This window comes from Anabrus simplex, chromosome 8 (assembly GCF_040414725.1).
Source record: "Anabrus simplex isolate iqAnaSimp1 chromosome 8, ASM4041472v1, whole genome shotgun sequence".
In the NCBI taxonomy this organism is placed as follows: domain Eukaryota; kingdom Metazoa; phylum Arthropoda; class Insecta; order Orthoptera; family Tettigoniidae; genus Anabrus; species Anabrus simplex.
In genome coordinates, this window is record NC_090272.1 from 11,122,339 (window position 1) to 11,141,758 (window position 19,420).

The following is a 19,420-nucleotide window of genomic DNA, read 5'->3' on the forward strand; positions in this document are numbered from 1 at the left end:
GACACGAGGCTGGTGTATTTGAACTCCTTCAGACTGGATAATGATCAAACTCACCATCTGAACCACTCAGCTTGGCTAATACTGTTTACTCCAAGTTTCTGACTGGGTGTTAATTAATGCATTCCTGCTTGTTGAAAGGAGAAGAGACCTTCCCTCCCCCTCCCCGGTGTGTACTTGTGGTAGCCATCTGTCCGTAGCATACATCCTTATGGACCTGGTCAATCTGCGCCATAGTCTAAAACTTTCCGAGTTCCATCTCCATCGTTCTACGAGATGATGAGCAGTTATTATATATTTTAATATGGTTTGAGCTTTTAAGCCAAATAAAATACATGATTTCACTTCAAAGGTAGTGTCTTATTCAATTTTATTGCATTTGAATCAGTTTTCAAATCATTTTATAGGAAAATGTAGCATTGTTGACTAGATCCACTGATTATTCTAAATTCATAATCATTTTACCCATCATTATAGTCAGTGGGTAAATTTTAATCTATAATAAATTTTGATTTCATATCATACGACCAGGAGCCAATGACTTAGATGTTAGGGCCCTTTGAACAACAAACTTAATCAACATATTTATTCAGCATATTACTTTTAGTGCCAGAAGTGATCAGGGACATGTTTGGCTCGTCTGGTGCAGTTCTTTCTAATTGACACCAGCTGTGGGTAACTTGCGTGTGTGGGTGTGAGATTAATATGGCAGTGAAGTAGGGAGCGAGTGAAGCCCGATGTCGTAATAATGCCAAAGGCTCTGCCCAACCAGACGAACAAATCGCCTTCATCACCATATGCCATCATTACGTATGGACATTGGTAACAGTTGTTACTGTAAACTTAACCCTTACTTCATCATTTGTGTTTTTAAAAAGAAAAATGGAACTCCTTTCAAATATTTTTCCTAGTTTAAAAATCTACTCATGTGCTCTCTTTCTTCCTAATTGTAGTTTCCTGTTTCTAGATCTGGAAATTGTCCTCTGCATTTTGATAATGTCATATGTCCAAGCTTCATCATTTAGAACTGCTTGAAATGTGCAAGACTAACATTTAATTTGTAATGCTTAGAAATTGGAATTTTCTAAATTTTTTAGAACTTAATTTTTTAAACAAATCAACATTCATTTATTTATTTGCCTTTTTAAATTTTAAAAATCTGTTTTATTTATTCTGCATAATACATTTTTGTTACCTTTCCAGGATGGTGTAGAGGTTAAGAATGAAATTACAATAGAAGAACATGAAATTGACCCAGGGAGTTTAAGTGAACCGGAGAGTCAGTGAGTAGCACGTGGTATTGCTTGCTTCTGCTGGTGTGGGTTGCTTTCACCTCGTTGCCTAACAGGGTAAGATTGTGTGAACTTTAATATTTTTGTCTCTGCTTTTTTGTTATAATTCTTTTTGTACAGACTTTGCTTTCATTACATGCTCTTTACATACCTAGCCTTAGAATTATTTGAAATATTTTTTAATAAAGGTGCTTATTTATTGGTGGTGGATCAGGGGGTAATTCCTTCAACTAATTCCATATTTTCTTACTGATGCTGGAAAAGATCATCTTCCATTGTAACAAAAATCAGATGCCATCACTGATACGATGTAGAAACATTCAACTTTATGGGGGACACAAGAAGAATTCAACCAGAATACCTTTACCTTATCCAATTGTAAGCAAGGATCTGCTGGGGAAATCAGCAAAAGTAAATCAAGAAATCAAGTAGTTGCAAGTTTTTCTCTTCATACTGGCCATGACTGTCTTGCGGCACATTTTCTTTGAATAAAGATGGTAGGAGTAACAGAAATAGAGTAAGATATGAAACGAAGTGCAGGGGTAGGATAGTAGATTTATTTTTTTGCAAGTTGCTTTACGTCGCATCGACACAGATAGTTCTTATGGTGACAGTAGGATAGAAAAGGGCGTGGAGTGCGAAGGAAGCAGGCGTGGCCTTAATTACGGTACATCCCCAGCATCAGTGTTGCCAACTTAGTGGATTTTCCGCTAAATTTGGCGGAATTCTAGATTTATTATAGCGGAATTTAGCGTTTTATCCATTTTACATTTTTTTACATTTGTACTCCAGTCTGTCTCTGAGCTGTTCCGTATTTCTTATGGTATCATAAATTTGTAATGCATGGGGAAATGGTACTTATCTCTTAGTTGACGAATGACAACAGGTAATGAAACTGTGAGAGAGTACCTTTTATATTTATGCTATGAAGGAAGACCGTTTAATGAACTGGCCTGTTCTGTGTGTGGCCCTTGAGGTAGGCGATTCACCTAGTTTGCACTCGGCAGTAAAACGCCTACAAGTCTTAGCTCGCCAGCAGGCAGTTAATCCCAATGAAACTCGCAGATCAGGTGAGTGCAGACATTTACTTTTATTATTATTATTATTATTAGAGATCGGATTTCTTGGCGGAATTTTAGCGTATTTTTAGTAGTATTTAGCGGATCTTGAAAATATAAGTTGGCAACACTGCCCAGCATTTGTCAGGTGTGAAAATGGGAAGCCACGGAAAACCATCTTCAGGGTTGCTGCCAGTGCGGTTCGAACCTACTGTCTTCCGAATACTGGATAGTGGTCGCACTTAAGTGACTGCAGCTATCGAGCTCGGTAGTAGATGGTTGTAAGCCAAGATAGGAGATAATATATTATACAGAGGAGCAAATGTATTGGTTGCGAATAGATTGATAATAATATAATACATGAATTTTGGAAGCGGCTGGGAATATAGAGGTATCCGTGGTAAGTACAGATATGACATGTAAGGTGAACAAAAGTCATGATTCAGTATGGAAGATAACAATGTGTACTTTTGAACCAGCAAATACAATCAAAAGAAGAGGACCAAGATATTTTTAAGAGTCAATTAGAAACAATAGTTGCATTAAAATCGGTGAGAAGTGAAGTAATATTAATTTTTGTCAGCAACATACAGTTGATAATAATTACAAAAGAATATGAATAGTGACAGAACAATAAACCCTTTTCACTAAAATCAGTCTTACAAGAGTCCACATAACAAGTCCTAAGAAGGGATAAACAATCTTAAAGAGAACAGAACCAAGTCTTTGCTCACCATCTGTCTCGGAGTAGTATCCAGGTGGAAAATAATAGCATGCAAGTACACGCACGGTCGTTGACTGCTCTCCACTCCACACCAAGTAGAAACTGGACTAATTTACGGAGGGAGTGGACAGGCGTAGAAGGTACTAGAAGACTTTGAATATACAGTTCTTTCGAGAAGGTGATGTTGCGATGACTTAGTGAGCAGCAGTACGGAGAGTTGAAGAGAGGCTGGCAAAGGTTACGGCGGTGTAAAATAGTGTGACTTTGAGGTGATGTGGCAAGTCGATGAGAAGGTAATTGAGCAGAATATTACAGGTACAGACGTGAGAATAGAATGGAAAAGAAGAGGATACCCAGGAGTGAAAGCCAAGTGGCTGAAAGGAGTGGAGGACTCGACCATAGGGATGACAGAGAAGCTGGAAGCTGTATTGTGATGGTGGTGGTGAACATTGTTTTAAGAGGAAGTACAACTAGGCAACCATCCTCTATACAACACTAATCAGAGAGAAAAATGGAAGGGGTCCGTCACTTTGAAAAATGAAGGTATCGGCCAAAGGAAGACTAGAGTCACGAAGGGCACGAAAATGAAAGACTCCTTAGGCCTTGAGTGCTCTAATACCGTTGGAGTCAGAAATGAACAAGAGTTGACCGAGGGAAGTTGGATAGGATGGATGAAAGTAAGGAGCCTGGCCCAAGTAAGTGGAAGCAATGCCAGGACTCAGCCCAGGGCCCCACAGTCGCCAACACTTGCTCCCAAGTAGTGAGCCCTTGGAGCCCCTTTTAGTCGCCTCTTACGACAGGCACGGGATAACCGCCCCCACCCACAGAGGGCTGTATTGTGATGTTATTCTCCGGACCACCTTTTGAGCAGACTAAAGCAGAAGTAGCGTATAGACCAGGGGATGGCGCGGGTGACAGGGGCAGCGCCTACGGTGGTGTCACATGGTAGGTGAGGTGGCAAAGGGGGTGCACTACACAGAGCGAGTTTTGGCAGTGGTGCAGTCAATGCGGAGCTGCCATACTTACTCAGTCAGTGAATGTCCTAAAGACGTGGGTGCAGTTCCAATCATAGTATGTTTAAAACAGCAGTGAAAGAATTTTATCAGTGTGCTTCGCTTTTACAAAAACAGTGCATGTGCGTATTGTGTGCTAATTCATAATTCTTGTAGTCTCTTGTACGTTTGTAGGTTTCTTCTTACTCGTTATTGGATATTATTGTGCAATGGATCCGAACAAAAATTCACCAGACTCTAATCAGTTGAAGAAAGGCAAGATTTTTACGTCCATCGAGAGAAATATGATTCTGTCTGTTTATAAGCATTTCCATGCAAATAGTATTGACGGCAGGATTAGTTTACCTCGTGTGCTGACCCCGGCTCTGATTCCGACTTGGGTGTGCAGCCACTCGATAGTAACAGAGATTATTACTGCGACACAAGGTAAGCTGACGCTGAAACCTCCTGCATGATGATAATAATAATGATAATAATAATAATTTGTTAATAAAAATATATTTGTAATAATTAATTTATTGAAATTGTGCTGGACAAAGCGGAGGTGGGACAGGTTTTCGCCTGGATCCCCAACTTCATCTGTCAGTTTCAAGTTAATTCCAGTATGAGTACTGTGACGTATTGTGCAACACACTTAAACCACCAAAACGAGGTCTGTGCATAGGCAACACTGCAGCGAGGAGTCGATCACATAAAACAAGAAAGCAGCAGAGTGAGCGGAAGCAGTACTGGGGGAGGGATAGTAGGAGAGGTTTACCGTGGATGGTACCAAAAAAGAAAATCAAAAAAGAACACCACGTTGCTAAAAATTTTTAGATGACCAAGTGTATTGGAAACAGCAGCTTTAACGAGAATACAGTACACATTAACATTTTTGGAGAAAACAGATCCTCAAATATACTCTGGATATTGTAGGAAATTATCAAAGGGATAATTAAGCTAAAACCTACAGAATAAAATTGACCAATATATATATATAATATGCACCTTGTTAAACAAGAAAATATAGTCCGAAAAAAAATATCCCAGGCATTGATTACAAAGACAAAACAGCTCGGGTCCCCGTTTTTAGAAAGGGGACTAACCCTCAGATAAGTTAGGACAAAAATTTTTTTAAAAAAAAAATCGTTACAATAGAATCACTGTGTCAGCGTGAATCTCGACCAAAACCAGTTTTCTCAAATATTACTATTTATATTTTGAATCAAATTTTGAGGCAACAAGTACAGTTTTTACCATGAAGATCAAGAAATATTTGGCCACACTAAAAAACCCAAATACGCCTCCAGGGCGCCCTAATATAAAAAGCATACACACCTAATAAAAAAAAAAAAAAAGGGTAGGGTAAAAAGGAGGATCAGTACAATAAGGACAAGTGCGGATGAAAAGAAAGGAAACTCCGACTGCGTAATGCTGGAGAATGTCTGATCTGCCAATAGATTTTTTTAGAATCGTCTAAAGTTGTGAAAATTTTCTGTTTGACGATGTTTAGGCTCAGTCCACATCACCAAGTATTCAGCACTAAGAATCCATTAAACTTAATCAGTTTTGAAGGTGGCAATAAATTAAATTCGAAACCAAGGCCTTGAAAGTTTTCATAGCATGCCATCACTCAACATGCCGAAACAGGCCGAGTATTAAAGTTTCCAAAAACAAGTTTAGCAAATAATATGTTTAGCTCACCAAAGTCCTTTCAGAATAATTCCATCAGCTCGTAGGGAAGAAAAATGGCGCAGCACACGGCAAGCCGTGCGAGGTCCGTAGTCCCTCCACACACACACACTATTTACAAAGGATGATGCCAGTCTGCCGAAGACGGGCCAAGCAGTCCAATATATACACGCCCGGAAGCGAAGACTAGTTCATTCGAGAAAGATCAAGTGACGTAGCAGATGACGTAGTAGGTGCGAGGCAGACAGAAAGACAGCGGTCAGTGTGTCGAGAAAAGTCGGAGGGTAACGACAGGTGAGCAAAGTAAGGTAATTCTGATGATAGGAAGAAGTATTGATAAGCAGAGCAGACAATAATAATAGCATTATAGTCTTGTAGAAACATAAACTTGTAGAGTATGTGGAGATGTACATGCGACGAAGTTTGCAGAAACTCGTAGAACGTCGATGGAGAGGTTATGGCAGTAGCACGTTACATATTCCTGCCACCGGGCGGAATCCGAAGGATGGGCGAAAGCAAGTAGGCGTAGCAGCAGCAGCAGCAGCAGCAGCAGGGATGTCCAAGAGCAGCTTCTCCACCGGAATCGATGATCGGCGACCAGAAGAAACGCAGTATCGGAAAAAAGAAAAAGGAACAACAGAAGTATGGAAAACAAGAAGCAAGCAAAACAAGGAAAACAGAGAAAAAGAAGGGAAAGGGAAAAAGGAAAGAAGAAGGAAGTAGGAACAATGAAAAGCGGTCCGGACCAATACATAGTAGACTAAGTGGCCAAATATAAAAATGACAGGAAGTTTCCCATGAAAATAAAAAGCAAGAACAATACAAGAAAGGGGCATGGGAGAGTCTGACATCAAAAGTGTGTGTGGGTGGAGGGAAAAGAAAAAAAAAAAAAAAAGACTGGGTGAGCCAAGAGAGAAAAATAAATTTTCAGAGATGTGGACCAGAACAAACAAAGCAACAGAAGATAAATCCAAATACCAAATAATAAACAAAAAGGGACTCTCCCTCAGTACGCAAGAAGGTTCAGGAGGAAAACTTCTTAAGTTCGGAAAAATGGGCCTGCCGAATATCCTGAGGGTTGGAGAGAGACTGCAATTGAGCAGTAACCAAAGAAGGGAAAGAAAGAATTCGGTATGGGCCAATCCATAAAGGGGAAAGCTTAGCCGAAATATGATGTTGGGTAGAACTAATGGGATGGTTTTTTAACAAAACCTGATCAAAAAGCTTGAACTTAGGCGGACGAAGACGGGAATTACATGTTTTACGGTAAAGGTCCCTGGCATGATTTAAATTACCAAGAGCTTCCCGAAGTTGAGAGTCAGTGAGTAAATGAGGAGGGGTAAGCAATAAAGAGGGTAGGTTCCAGTTTAAAGATAGAGGAGTATGAAGATCTCTTCCCAAGAAGAGTTTAGCGGGAGAAAAGGAGGTAGAGTCATTAACAGTAGCATTTAAAGCTAGACAAAAGTGAGGGAGTTCAGTATCCCATGACTTTTGATCTTGGGAATGAAAAATGGAAAGAAAAGATTTAAGATTCCGGTGGTAACGTTCAACAACATTTGCCTGAGGGTGATAGGGTGAGGTACAGACCTTTTTGATACCATAAGAAAAACAGAAATTATAAAAAACTTTTGAAGTAAAAATTGACGCGTTATCAGAGACCAGAATTTTAGGAATGCCTATAAGAGGAAAAACGTGATTAGTTAGTAAATTAATGATAATCTGGGAAGAAATGTTACGTAATGGGCGTACAACAAGAAATTTGGAAAAACCATCCAATAAAGTAAAGATGTAGGAGTTTGATTTGGAAGATTTGACCAAAGGACCGACAATGTCGATATAGAATTTCTCGGCCGAGTAAGTAGAGGGAGAGGCTGCATATGTCCCAAAAGGTTGATGATTTTGGGGCTTATGCTTTTGGCACAGGTCGCAAGATCGGACCCAAGAGAAAACATCCTTTCGCATTTGGGGCCAATAAAACTGAGAGGCAATGCGAGAATAAGATTTCGCCATTCCAAAATGTCCACCAGTAGGGGATCCATGAAAATATTGAAATATCATGGGGCGTAATGCGGAGGGGAGAACCAGACGAGGAGTAGCCCGAGGAGTAGGTTTAAAGACAAGAAGTTGATTTACAATGCGAAAAGGCCCAGAATAATCATTAGAAGAAATATCGTTTTTCAATTGTTGGCAGTATTGATCGAGATTTTGATGGTCTTGGCAGGACTGAAAGGACAAAGGAAAATCAGTAAGAGAAGAAATAGAATTTACCATAGCAACCGGAAGGTGGTGTATTTCGGAATCAGCAAGATGATGATCGTCAAATAGGCGAGACAACGCATCAGCGACCGAATTTTGAAAACCAGAAATAAATTTCAAAGAAAATTTGAAACGTGACAAACGAAGCAACCAGCGACCAGTACGTCCGATTTTCGGAGCATTATTAAGTAACCAAGAAAGTGCTTGGTTGTCAGTGCTGACGATAAACTCGCGATGATCGAGATAGTCGGAAAAATGTTCAATTGAAAGAATTAAAGCAAGTGCTTCCCGTTCATAAACGGAATATTTACGTTCCACAGGTGATAGTAAACGACTATAATAGGCAATAGGGCGGGTTTCGCCCTGTATAGTTTGTTGCAAGACAGCGCCAATGGCGACATCGGAAGCATCAGTAGAAAGCTCAAATGTAATGTTAAAATCAGGAATTTGTAAGAGAGGAGCTTGAGATAGTTTGGTTTTTAAACAGGAAAAGGCATTTTGCTGTAAGTCACCCCAGTGAAACTTTACGCCTTTGCGTTTCAATAAGTTAAGAGGTTCGGAAATATGGGAAAAATTAGGTATATATTTTCCATAAAATCCAACCATACCAAGAAAGGAACGTAACTGCTTTAAGTTCTGTGGGGGTGGGACTTTATGGATGGCAGAAACCCTATCCGGATCGACAGCAACACCGTTAGAACTGAGAATATGACCTAAAAACTTAATCGAAGTTTGAGCAATTAAGACTTTAGAAGGATTAACCGTTAAACCCACGGAACGAAGACGCGTTAATACTTCACGAACATGCTGTAGGTGAGTGGAAAGATCAGGGGAATAGATCAAAATATCATCAATAAATGGGAACAAATATTGATATTTTATGTCAGAAAAAAGTGAATCAACAAAGCGTTGCATAATTTGAGAGCCTAAATTAAGTCCGAAAGGAACTTTCTTAAACTGAAAAAGACCCTTAGGAGTAATAAAGGCAGTGTAACGGGAGCTAATTTCATCTAGGGGAATTTGATTGTATGCAGAATTAAGATCGAAAATGGAGTAATATTTGGCGTTAGAAAAATGTTGAAAAGCGGACTGCAATTTGGGCATAGGATAGGAATCGTAGAGTATACGCCCATTTAATTTACGATAATCCACGATAAATCTCGAAGATCCATCGGGTTTATCGACAATAAAGGCAGGGGAAGCATAATTAGAAGAAGAAGGAATTATGGTTTTGTCCTGAAGCATTTTATCAATTAATTGATTTAAAATTTTCATGCGAGGAGGGCTGAGAAAATAGGGGGATGAACGAACAGGAGTAGAATCAATTAAGTCACTATGAGCCTTGAAATTTTTGACCGTACCAAGAACAGGAGTAATGACATCAGAAAATTCAGTTAACAAGGAATCAATTTGATCAGAATGAATAGAATTGATACTGTGAGACATGGATGAAGTTGAAGAAGGATAATCAGCAATATTAATTAATGGAATAACCGTTGAAGAAAAATGAAAAGAAATCGTAGAGTTCATAGAATCAAAAATAAGACCAGTGTTGGAAAAAAAATCATAGCCTAAAATAAGAGGACAAGATAATTCCGAAACAACAAGAAAGGTAAACGGCCAAGAAAAATGTTGAATTTTAACAGTGAGAGAAATATGACCAAGAACATCAATAGGGTAATTAGAAGCCGAAACACAACGGACAGTGGAAGGAAGAAAATGAAGGTGAGAAAATACCTTTTTCAGAGATTCAAAGAAAGATAAACTGATTAAAGAAACAGCAGCCCCTGAATCAAGAAGAGCGACGGAAGGGACATTATTAATAGTCAAGACAATATGAGAAGTAGGAGGTAAAAATGACGAACTTTCCGTCGAAATAAGTTGAGAAGAAAATTCAGACGGCAAAGATCGAACATTTGAAACAAGAGTAGAGGGGGACTGAAGAACAGAAGACAGATTTTGCCCATTGTTACGCCTACTGTCTAATGACGCGGGTAAGCTACGTTTCCCGAATAGGGAGTAGCACAATTCCGAGATATATGACCCTTTCCTTTACAACGGAAGCAAATAATGGGAGAAGGAGTATTAGCAGAAGAAACGGATGTAGAAGGTAAAGGACGAGAATGGAGAGGAGGGGGGATAGATGAGTAATAAGAAAGATCTCCAAGAGAATGAATGGCGTGAGATTGAGCTAAATTAAAAAGCTGAAACATGGACGTAGGAGGATTTAAGGCATCGAAAAGCTGCCGAAAGGAAGGAGTAGCGTAGAATTGAACGATAGAAATTAAATCATTGACCGAGTGAGCAATGTTTAAAATATCACTATAGGTCGTAATCGAATCAAGATAGTCATGAGCAGGTTCAGTGGGAAGTTGATGACGACGAATAAATTCAAGGCTCAGCTTGCAACGTATTTCGTAAGGTAAGAAATAGTTGTGTATGGCATTCCGAAGTTGATACCAATTGGAAAAACTTGACATATTATCAACCCAAAATTTAGTAAAAAAACCGGTTGTTTTAGGGGACAGTAATCCCATTAACTGAGGAAAAGAAGCTAAACCAATATTTAGAAATTTTCGTGCAGAAAAGAGCCACAAGGTCAAACTCCGAGGATCAGTAGATTGTAATTTAGGGACTTGATCAAGAGATTGTTTTATGATCTGTACATTGAGAGAGGCATCAACAGGCGTGTATTGAGGTAGTGAAGGGGGAGGGGGGTAGAAATGTGGATCAGGAGGCATAGAATGAAGTTGAGGTAATGAGGAGGGCTTGCCCTCTGAATCACTGAGCAAAGCGGAAGAATTAACACGGGAAGATAATGTTGGGGTATCAGAGAAGGAGATTAAGTTACTAGTCGAAACCTCAGGTAAAGACCGAGTATGATATAGTGGGGGTGGAGATGAAACGCTATCGGCGCCCAATCGAAAATTATCCGAAAAGCAAGCCATAGTGTTACTAGAACAACCAATACAAAATGCGAAAAGATCTAAGGAGAAACCAAAAAAGTGTATCAATTTAAACAAGAGAATATGATGAGAATGGGGAAGAAAAAAAAGTCTGCTACCATATGTGACGTATTGTGCAACACACTTAAACCACCAAAACGAGGTCTGTGCATAGGCAACACTGCAGCGAGGAGTCGATCACATAAAACAAGAAAGCAGCAGAGTGAGCGGAAGCAGTACTGGGGGAGGGATAGTAGGAGAGGTTTACCGTGGATGGTACCAAAAAAGAAAAATCAAAAAAGAACACCACGTTGCTAAAAATTTTTAGATGACCAAGTGTATTGGAAACAGCAGCTTTAACGAGAATACAGTACACATTAACATTTTTGGAGAAAACAGATCCTCAAATATACTCTGGATATTGTAGGAAATTATCAAAGGGATAATTAAGCTAAAACCTACAGAATAAAATTGACCAATATATATATATAATATGCACCTTGTTAAACAAGAAAATATAGTCCGAAAAAAAATATCCCAGGCATTGATTACAAAGACAAAACAGCTCGGGTCCCCGTTTTTAGAAAGGGGACTAACCCTCAGATAAGTTAGGACAAAAATTTAAAAAAAAAAAAAATCGTTACAATAGAATCACTGTGTCAGCGTGAATCTCGACCAAAACCAGTTTTCTCAAATATTACTATTTATATTTTGAATAGAGAGGTGCCACACACACAATCACCTCAGAAGATATTTCTAAATATTATTATCTGATCAAATTTTGAGGCAACAAGTACAGTTTTTACCATGAAGATCAAGAAATATTTGGCCACACTAAAAAACCCAAATACGCCTCCAGGGCGCCCTAATATAAAAAGCATACACACCTAATAAAAAAAAAAAAAGGGTAGGGTAAAAAGGAGGATCAGTACAATAAGGACAAGTGAGGATGAAAAGAAAGGAAACTCCGACTGCGTAATGCTGGAGAATGTCTGATCTGCCAATAGATTTTTTTAGAATCGTCTAAAGTTGTGAAAATTTTCTGTTTGACGATGTTTAGGCTCAGTCCACATCACCAAGTATTCAGCACTAAGAATCCATTAAACTTAATCAGTTTTGAAGGTGGCAATAAATTAAATTCGAAACCAAGGCCTTGAAAGTTTTCATAGCATGCCATCACTCAACATGCCGAAACAGGCCGAGTATTAAAGTTTCCAAAAACAAGTTTAGCAAATAATATGTTTAGCTCACCAAAGTCCTTTCAGAATAATTCCATCAGCTCGTAGGGAAGAAAAATGGCGCAGCACACGGCAAGCCGTGCGAGGTCCGTAGTCCCTCCACACACACACACACTATTTACAAAGGATGATGCCAGTCTGCCGAAGACGGGCCAAGCAGTCCAATATATACACGCCCGGAAGCGAAGACTAGTTCATTCGAGAAAGATCAAGTGACGTAGCAGATGACGTAGTAGGTGCGAGGCAGACAGAAAGACAGCGGTCAGTGTGTCGAGAAAAGTCGGAGGGTAACGACAGGTGAGCAAAGTAAGGTAATTCTGATGATAGGAAGAAGTATTGATAAGCAGAGCAGACAATAATAATAGCATTATAGTCTTGTAGAAACATAAACTTGTAGAGTATGTGGAGATGTACATGCGACGAAGTTTGCAGAAACTCGTAGAACGTCGATGGAGAGGTTATGGCAGTAGCACGTTACAGTACATAATCCTCACTTCTCTCACTTATTCATAAATCGCCCGTGAGTAGCAGCTCATTTCAATCAGGAATCAGGCCATATATTTAGATAATAGTGAATAATAAATAATAAAATATTATATATATTAATAATAATAATAATAATAATAATTTAATGAATGTAATGCTTACTGTTTATGTCAAAAGAATTCGTTCGCAATGCTTTAAGCGTGAAATTGTAGTTAGTACATTAAAATTGTGAAAGCCTCCATGGCTCAGGTGGCAGCGCATCGGCCTTTCAACGCTGGGTTCCGCGGTTCAAATCCCGGTCACTCCCTGTGAGATTTGTGCTGGACAAAGCAGAGGCGGGACAGGTTTTTCTCCGGGTACTCCGGTTTTCCCTGTCATCTTTCGTTCCATCATCACTCTCCAGTATCATTTAATTTCATCTGTCAGTCATTAATCATTGCCCCAGAGGAGTGAGACAGGCTTCGGCAGCCGGCTCAATTCCTGTCCTCGCCGCAACATGGGGCTTCATTTATTCCATCCCTGACCCGGTCATTGACTGGAAAACAGATTGTAGGTTTTCACATTCAAAATGTAATTCAGTAAATTAATTGTTTGAAGATGTAAGCCGTTAAAAAACTGTATGGGATTCTAACACGCATACGTTAATGTATTAATTATTTTAAATTCATTCGAGGTTCAATCCGTCAGCTGTGCCATATTATAGTGGTGGAGTACAACTTTGAATCGCGCGCCGGCTCATTTGACAACCACGGCGAGTGTGACGAGACAATGACGTCCCTTCCGCTTTAGTCTGCTCAAAAGGTGGTCCGAGAGAATAGAATATTGAGCTGGTCACCACTCAGACAAGCAGGATGCTTTTACCATCCACTAAAACTGCTATTTACAGTTATTTACAAGTTCACTTGCGTTTGAGTTTTCCGGTTGACAGACAGAACCGGCTCTCCCTCCGACTAGCCTTGTTCACAGAGCAGTCTGCTACACAAACCTGCTTACTCTCTTCTAATGACTTGTCACTGCTCATAATTGTCTCGTAACTCACTCACGACTGACTGTATGGTCCTGCAGCTGCACTCTTTATATTGGCCCCTTGAAGGATTCTCTTTTCCATTTTCAGATCATTCTGGATTCCTTCTATATTGTTGACAAGCCATTGGGCCAACATTGTTGTTTCGTAGCCTTACAGTTTTCATTGTCACAATATTAATAGAATAAATCTAAAATCTGCCATTAGAAGATAGCAGTTTTGGTGGATAATGAAACACATTACATTACTCTGATCTTCAGTTACACAGTATCAGTTTCATAGCAAGAGAATTGTCTGTCATGAATATAATTGTGATGTCCCCTGTGTCCAAGAAACTCGCAGAAGCAAACAGTAGAGTCCGCTAGCAATCCCAGGAATGGTACTTGTTGCCGAAAGACCTCACTAACAGTCTGGAAGCGCCAAGCATCTCAGTGCTATCAACTGAATGTGCTGAAAATGGTAACTGTCCACATGCACAGTATCTTCAGTATATAAACCACTTGGTGCTCCCTTTCAGTTTACTAAGACTAGAAGGCACCTGTTTTGTAATTGGAGATTTCAGTATCCTGAGGGAATACCTGTATGATAATGAAAATGGTGAAGTTGTAATAAAGTGTGTAAAATCCAATGAATCATGCTTAATCCACAACCATAAATTACCTGACTCCATCAACAGTGACGAGTCAATTGCTGGCTATTGCGTTAAGATAACAGACCCAGTACACAAAGCTAATTTTTACAAGTAATATACGTCATGTTTAGCCCATATTGTCAACTTTAAACACTTTAAAGATATTAACATTTCTATCTTTACAATACTTATAAGGTTTTTATTCTTAAAGTGAAGTTATAAGTACATGTTTCATCCCTCTTGGGGACATCTTCAGCCTAGCAAAGAACGATAGTTAAATAGTAATATTAGCATAACAGATGTTTTCAGTGGACTTAAATCCTCTGCTACCTCCAGATGTGAAAGAATTGCATAGTTGTTCTGTACCTGACATATAACTTGACATTTAATGCCTGTCAGGAGATCGTATGTTAACTGCCTCGTAAGGGAAGACAACTAAATATGTACAGTAGGCTTATGAAAGATACAAAACATGTTAGAACACTTTTATTGAAATATTACACACACAGCATTGTAGGCCTACTGCATGCCAAGATATTACATTTTATAGCATTTGTTTTACAACACTAGACCTGGTAATGATATATTCTGTTTTGTACACGAATCTGAAGAGTGAATAACATTTACTGTACAATTTAACTCTGAATTTTCTCTAGTTGACATATCATTGAATTGATTGATAAATTGTTCTATAATTCACGTCGCTGCAAGGGTATGGGAATTGGTTCAGCTAATTTGTTGTTTACATTCCCTTCATCATCAGCTGTGGCACTGGCAAAATTTTCTGTCACCATCATCAAATCCTGCAACTCCCATCTGGAACATAGGACATTAATGAACTTGGACTAGATTTCCTGTCTCTTCTTCCATAGTGCTTCTCACCCTTGTGGACTTCTGCGCTTGGTACCTTGGGGATTTCACTGCAGCGTTTGTTTGTTCAGTACCTTAGCATGTTCTGAATTCACTTCCATTTAGATAGGAGCCTGGTTCATCGTACTCTACAATTTCTGCATTGGAAATAACCTGTGGTCACCATATCCTCAGGATGTAACTGTTGGAAAAAGTCAGGAGGTTCCTGGTTTGAAATTGCATATGATTTTTTAAAGAATATATGTGATATTGTGATGCACAAGTTGAGTAAATAACTGTTGGCTTCTTCAGTCTGCCAAAACTAATTTTGAGTAATAAATTTATAATTTTTTTTAAAAATCATAACAGTATTATACAAACAGCTTTAAGTATAATACTGTCGCCATTTTTTTTTTTGTGCTTCATAAGTTTATTACCGACCTCGATAGTTGCAGTCGCTTGAGTGCGGCCAGTATCCAGTATTCGGGAGATAGTGGGTTCAAACCCCACTATTGATGCAATGTAAAGCAAATGGTAAAAAAAGAAATGTTTTACTCAAAATTAGTTTTGGCAGACTGAAGAACCCAACAGTCAAAAATTAATTGAGTCCAAACTATTGGCACCTATCTCTGGAATGTATGTCATTTCCCCTTGTCCAGTTCCTGCCTCTCCTTCCACCACTCCTCTTCAGAAATTGTATTTCAGTCCAGCCTTCTTTTTCTTATACTGTCCTTGTCAGAGTCCATCCATCTTGCTCTGGGCCTCCCTCTTACCCTCTTTTCTTCTATCTGGGCCTCCAACTCTTCTTTTTGGTATATTTCCCTCCTCCCTCATAACATGTCCAGACCATTTCAATTAATTCTTCTCCATCCTATCACTCAGTTTTTCTACCCCCCTCTCTTTTCTGACCTCAACATTTCTTACTCTGTCTCTCCTTGTCTTCCCTCCCACACTCCTCAGGAACTTCACCTCACTGGCCTGAATTTTACTCTCGTTTCTTGCTGTCTAAAGTCCAAGTCTCTGAAGCGTACATTAATGTAGGGGTATAGGACATCTTGCACATAGGAACTTCTCTGTTCCACACCAGGTTCCTTACATTCTGGTAGAACGTATTTCCCACTTGTACCCTACCTAGCATCTTGCATTATTTCACTTCTAAAATATTAGAAGTATTCAACAACCCCACGGTTTTGTTCATTTATACTAACAATTCCTTTTCCTTCTCTTTGTCCTCTAGTCATCACCACTGTTTTGTTCTTCTCCACACTGATTTTCATACCATATTTCTCAACATTGTCATTTGAAGCCTCTATTGTTGAGTCCCCCAGATCACTATGTCATTTGCAAATAACAATATTTTCATATCCTCTCCATATGTTGCCTTTGTTTCCTTTAGAAATTCATACATAACCATTATAAACATCAGTCAAGACAATATACTTCCCTGTCTTAGTCCAATTTCATTTCTAAACCAATCTTTCTTCCCACTGGAGTTTAGACAAAACTGAAGCAATTCTTATATTTTGCTTTCACTAGTTTCCTTGATAGCCTTCCACATCCTTTTCTTTGCAGGATTTCCCACACCTTTTCTTTCTTGGCACTATTGTATACATTCTCTAGATAAAGAAATACTATCACCATATTTTTTCCATATGCCCACTGTTTTTCCATCACTAATGTCATGGTAAATATAGAGTCTATCATTCACCTGTTCTGTTGAAATCCATACTGTTCTTCTTATAAATTTCTTTCCACCCTTCCTCTCATCCTGCTTTCTGTTATTCTCTCCAATACCAGGCGAGTTGGCCGTGCGTGTAGAGGCGAGTGGCTGTGAGCTTGCATCCAGGAGATAGTGGGTTCGAATCCCACTATCGGCAGCCCTGAAAATGGTTTTCCGTGGTTTCCCATTTTCACACCAGGAAAATGCTGGGGCTGTACCTTAATTAAGGCCACGGCTGCTTCCTTCCAACTCCTAGGCCTTTCCTATCCCATCGTCGCCATAAGACCTATCTGTGTCGGTGCGACGTAAAGCCCATAGCAAAAAAAAAATTCTCTCCAATATTTTGGCTATTTGCAACAACAGTGTAATTCCTCGATAACTGTCACATACCTTCTTGTCACCTTTCTTAAATACTAGTATTTTTACACCTTTTCACTAATCATCAGGTACTTGTTTTTTTCCTCCCATACACCTTAGCAGCCTGTATAACGAATGTAGATGAATAGGTCCTACTGCCTCCATAATTTCCACACATACAGTAGAAGTCCACTATAGCGAGTACGGCATATAACGAGAACCCCGTTATAACGCTGACTTGTGTCCGTCCCTTCAAAATTCCTATATTAAACTGTGTATTATCCTTCGGTTACAGCGAGAACCCTACCACTGACGCATCCATTATTACGAGCGATTATGCGCGCTCGATTTTTCCGTTGCCGATATTTATGCACCCAGTCATTATACTGCATGCGATCGATCATCTTCGGCACCATATCGTTTTCTCGCTATGCCCCCCAGCGAGCTCTCTCGTCAACATTCGAATGCAATGTCGGAGTCGATTAGTAATACCCGTCGACTGCTCTTCCGCGAGGAAAATGAAAGACGAGAACATATTTTCGTAATAAATGCGTAAATCACAGTCCGATAACTGTTGTTAACTCCTTAAAGATAAACGCTGAATAAACGATCGCTTAATTTTAATGCTGAATACCGCAATTAAATAAGAATGAGATACGCCTACACCTCAAGATATGGCAGAGTGCGTCATTAATTACGAGGTTAGTTTATATTTTCTCGCGTCCGTTAAATTACGGAAAGGCCATTATCATTTAATTTATAGCGAGAAGGTTGTAATTTCTCTACTTCCGCTTTGTTTCCATCATACATATAGTATAGAGAAGTTAGGATACATGACGCTATTTGAATAACAAAACTGAAACATTTGGCACAAAATGCGATCGATCATCTTCGCTACGGTATAGTTTTCGCGCTATGTGCATTTGCGAGTTCTCTCGTCAACATTCGAAGGCGATATTGGAGTCAATTAGTAATACCCGTCGACTGCTGCCCTCAAAAGAAAATTCAAAATGAAAGAGGATGACGCGTTTTCGTAATAAATGCGTAAATAACGTGGCCTATAGCAGTTGTTACTACTTAAAAATAAAGGCTGAAGTAAACGATCTCTTAATTTTAATGGTATATCGTATACTGAAATTAAGTAAGAAAGTGATACACCTCAAGATATGGCAGGGTACTTCACTGATTTCAGAGGATAGTTTATATTTTCTCGCGTCTAGTTAAATTTCGGAAAGCTATTCCCATGTCAATTTTCAGCTAGGAGGTTAACATTTCTCTATATGCGTTTCAAGTAGGATTTCATGGTACATGTACGATTAGGTTAGGTGATGCCATTTGAAGAAGAAAACTGAAATGTTTGCCACAAAAGCCTCTGGAGTGATACCATATTTCTCTGAATCCAAGACGACGTTTTTTTCTCAGAATCTCATGTGAAAAATCAAGGGTCGTTAGCATTCGCGGCGTGATAGTAATGAACACCACTGGCAACTACCACAATAACAACGCTGTTTCTTTTCACCCCCGCGCCCGCGCACACAAAACTTGACAATAAACGATCGCCTCTATCATAGGCCTACATCGCTAGCCGCGGCGGCCGTTCGTACAGTCAAATACAGTAGAGATAATACGCGACACTTACGGATTTCGCCTTGCTAAAATGGGAGACAATTCGACGGTGGCGCTCCTAGTGACTTGACCTGAACAAATCACGCTAAATTCAAATATCAGTGGAAATGTATATACGGAAATGGATAAATAAATTATGTCTAGAAAGAAAGTGTTATTGAGATATTAACTTCGAAGTTGCTAAAGCAATTTTGGATAAATGAATGAAGAATTACTTAAAAGGTTATTATTCGAAGACTGAAATTAGACATATAAACAAGAAGTGAAATGGACTGGTGTGAAATGGCTTGATCTTTCATTTATGCATTACTTTTTTAGCTTTAGCATTCCTGCCTGAACTCTTATTACGGTTGGATTTGTCTTTTATCTCATTTAAAAACATTGTATCATCACATTAAGACACTTGTCAATAAAAATATCGGCACATTCCTTACACATATGATGCAATGAATTAACATTTAATAATAATAATAATAATAATAATAATAATAATAATAATAATAATAATAATAATAATTTGCCGGTTACCTCCA

General features: G+C 39.1%; 1 protein-coding gene across 5 annotated transcripts in view; it reads left to right on the plus strand.

Moving 5' to 3' along the window:
- The window catches only part of LOC136879003 (endothelial zinc finger protein induced by tumor necrosis factor alpha), a 114,611-nt gene that overhangs the window by 84,455 nt on the left and 10,736 nt on the right, over positions 1–19,420 (plus strand). For all 5 annotated transcript variants that reach the window (XM_068229014.1, XM_068229013.1, XM_067152687.2 and 2 more), the window contains one exon: positions 1,201–1,280. In XM_068229014.1, coding sequence (XP_068085115.1) covers positions 1,201–1,280 — 80 coding nt within the window. The remainder of the gene's footprint in view (positions 1–1,200; positions 1,281–19,420) is intronic.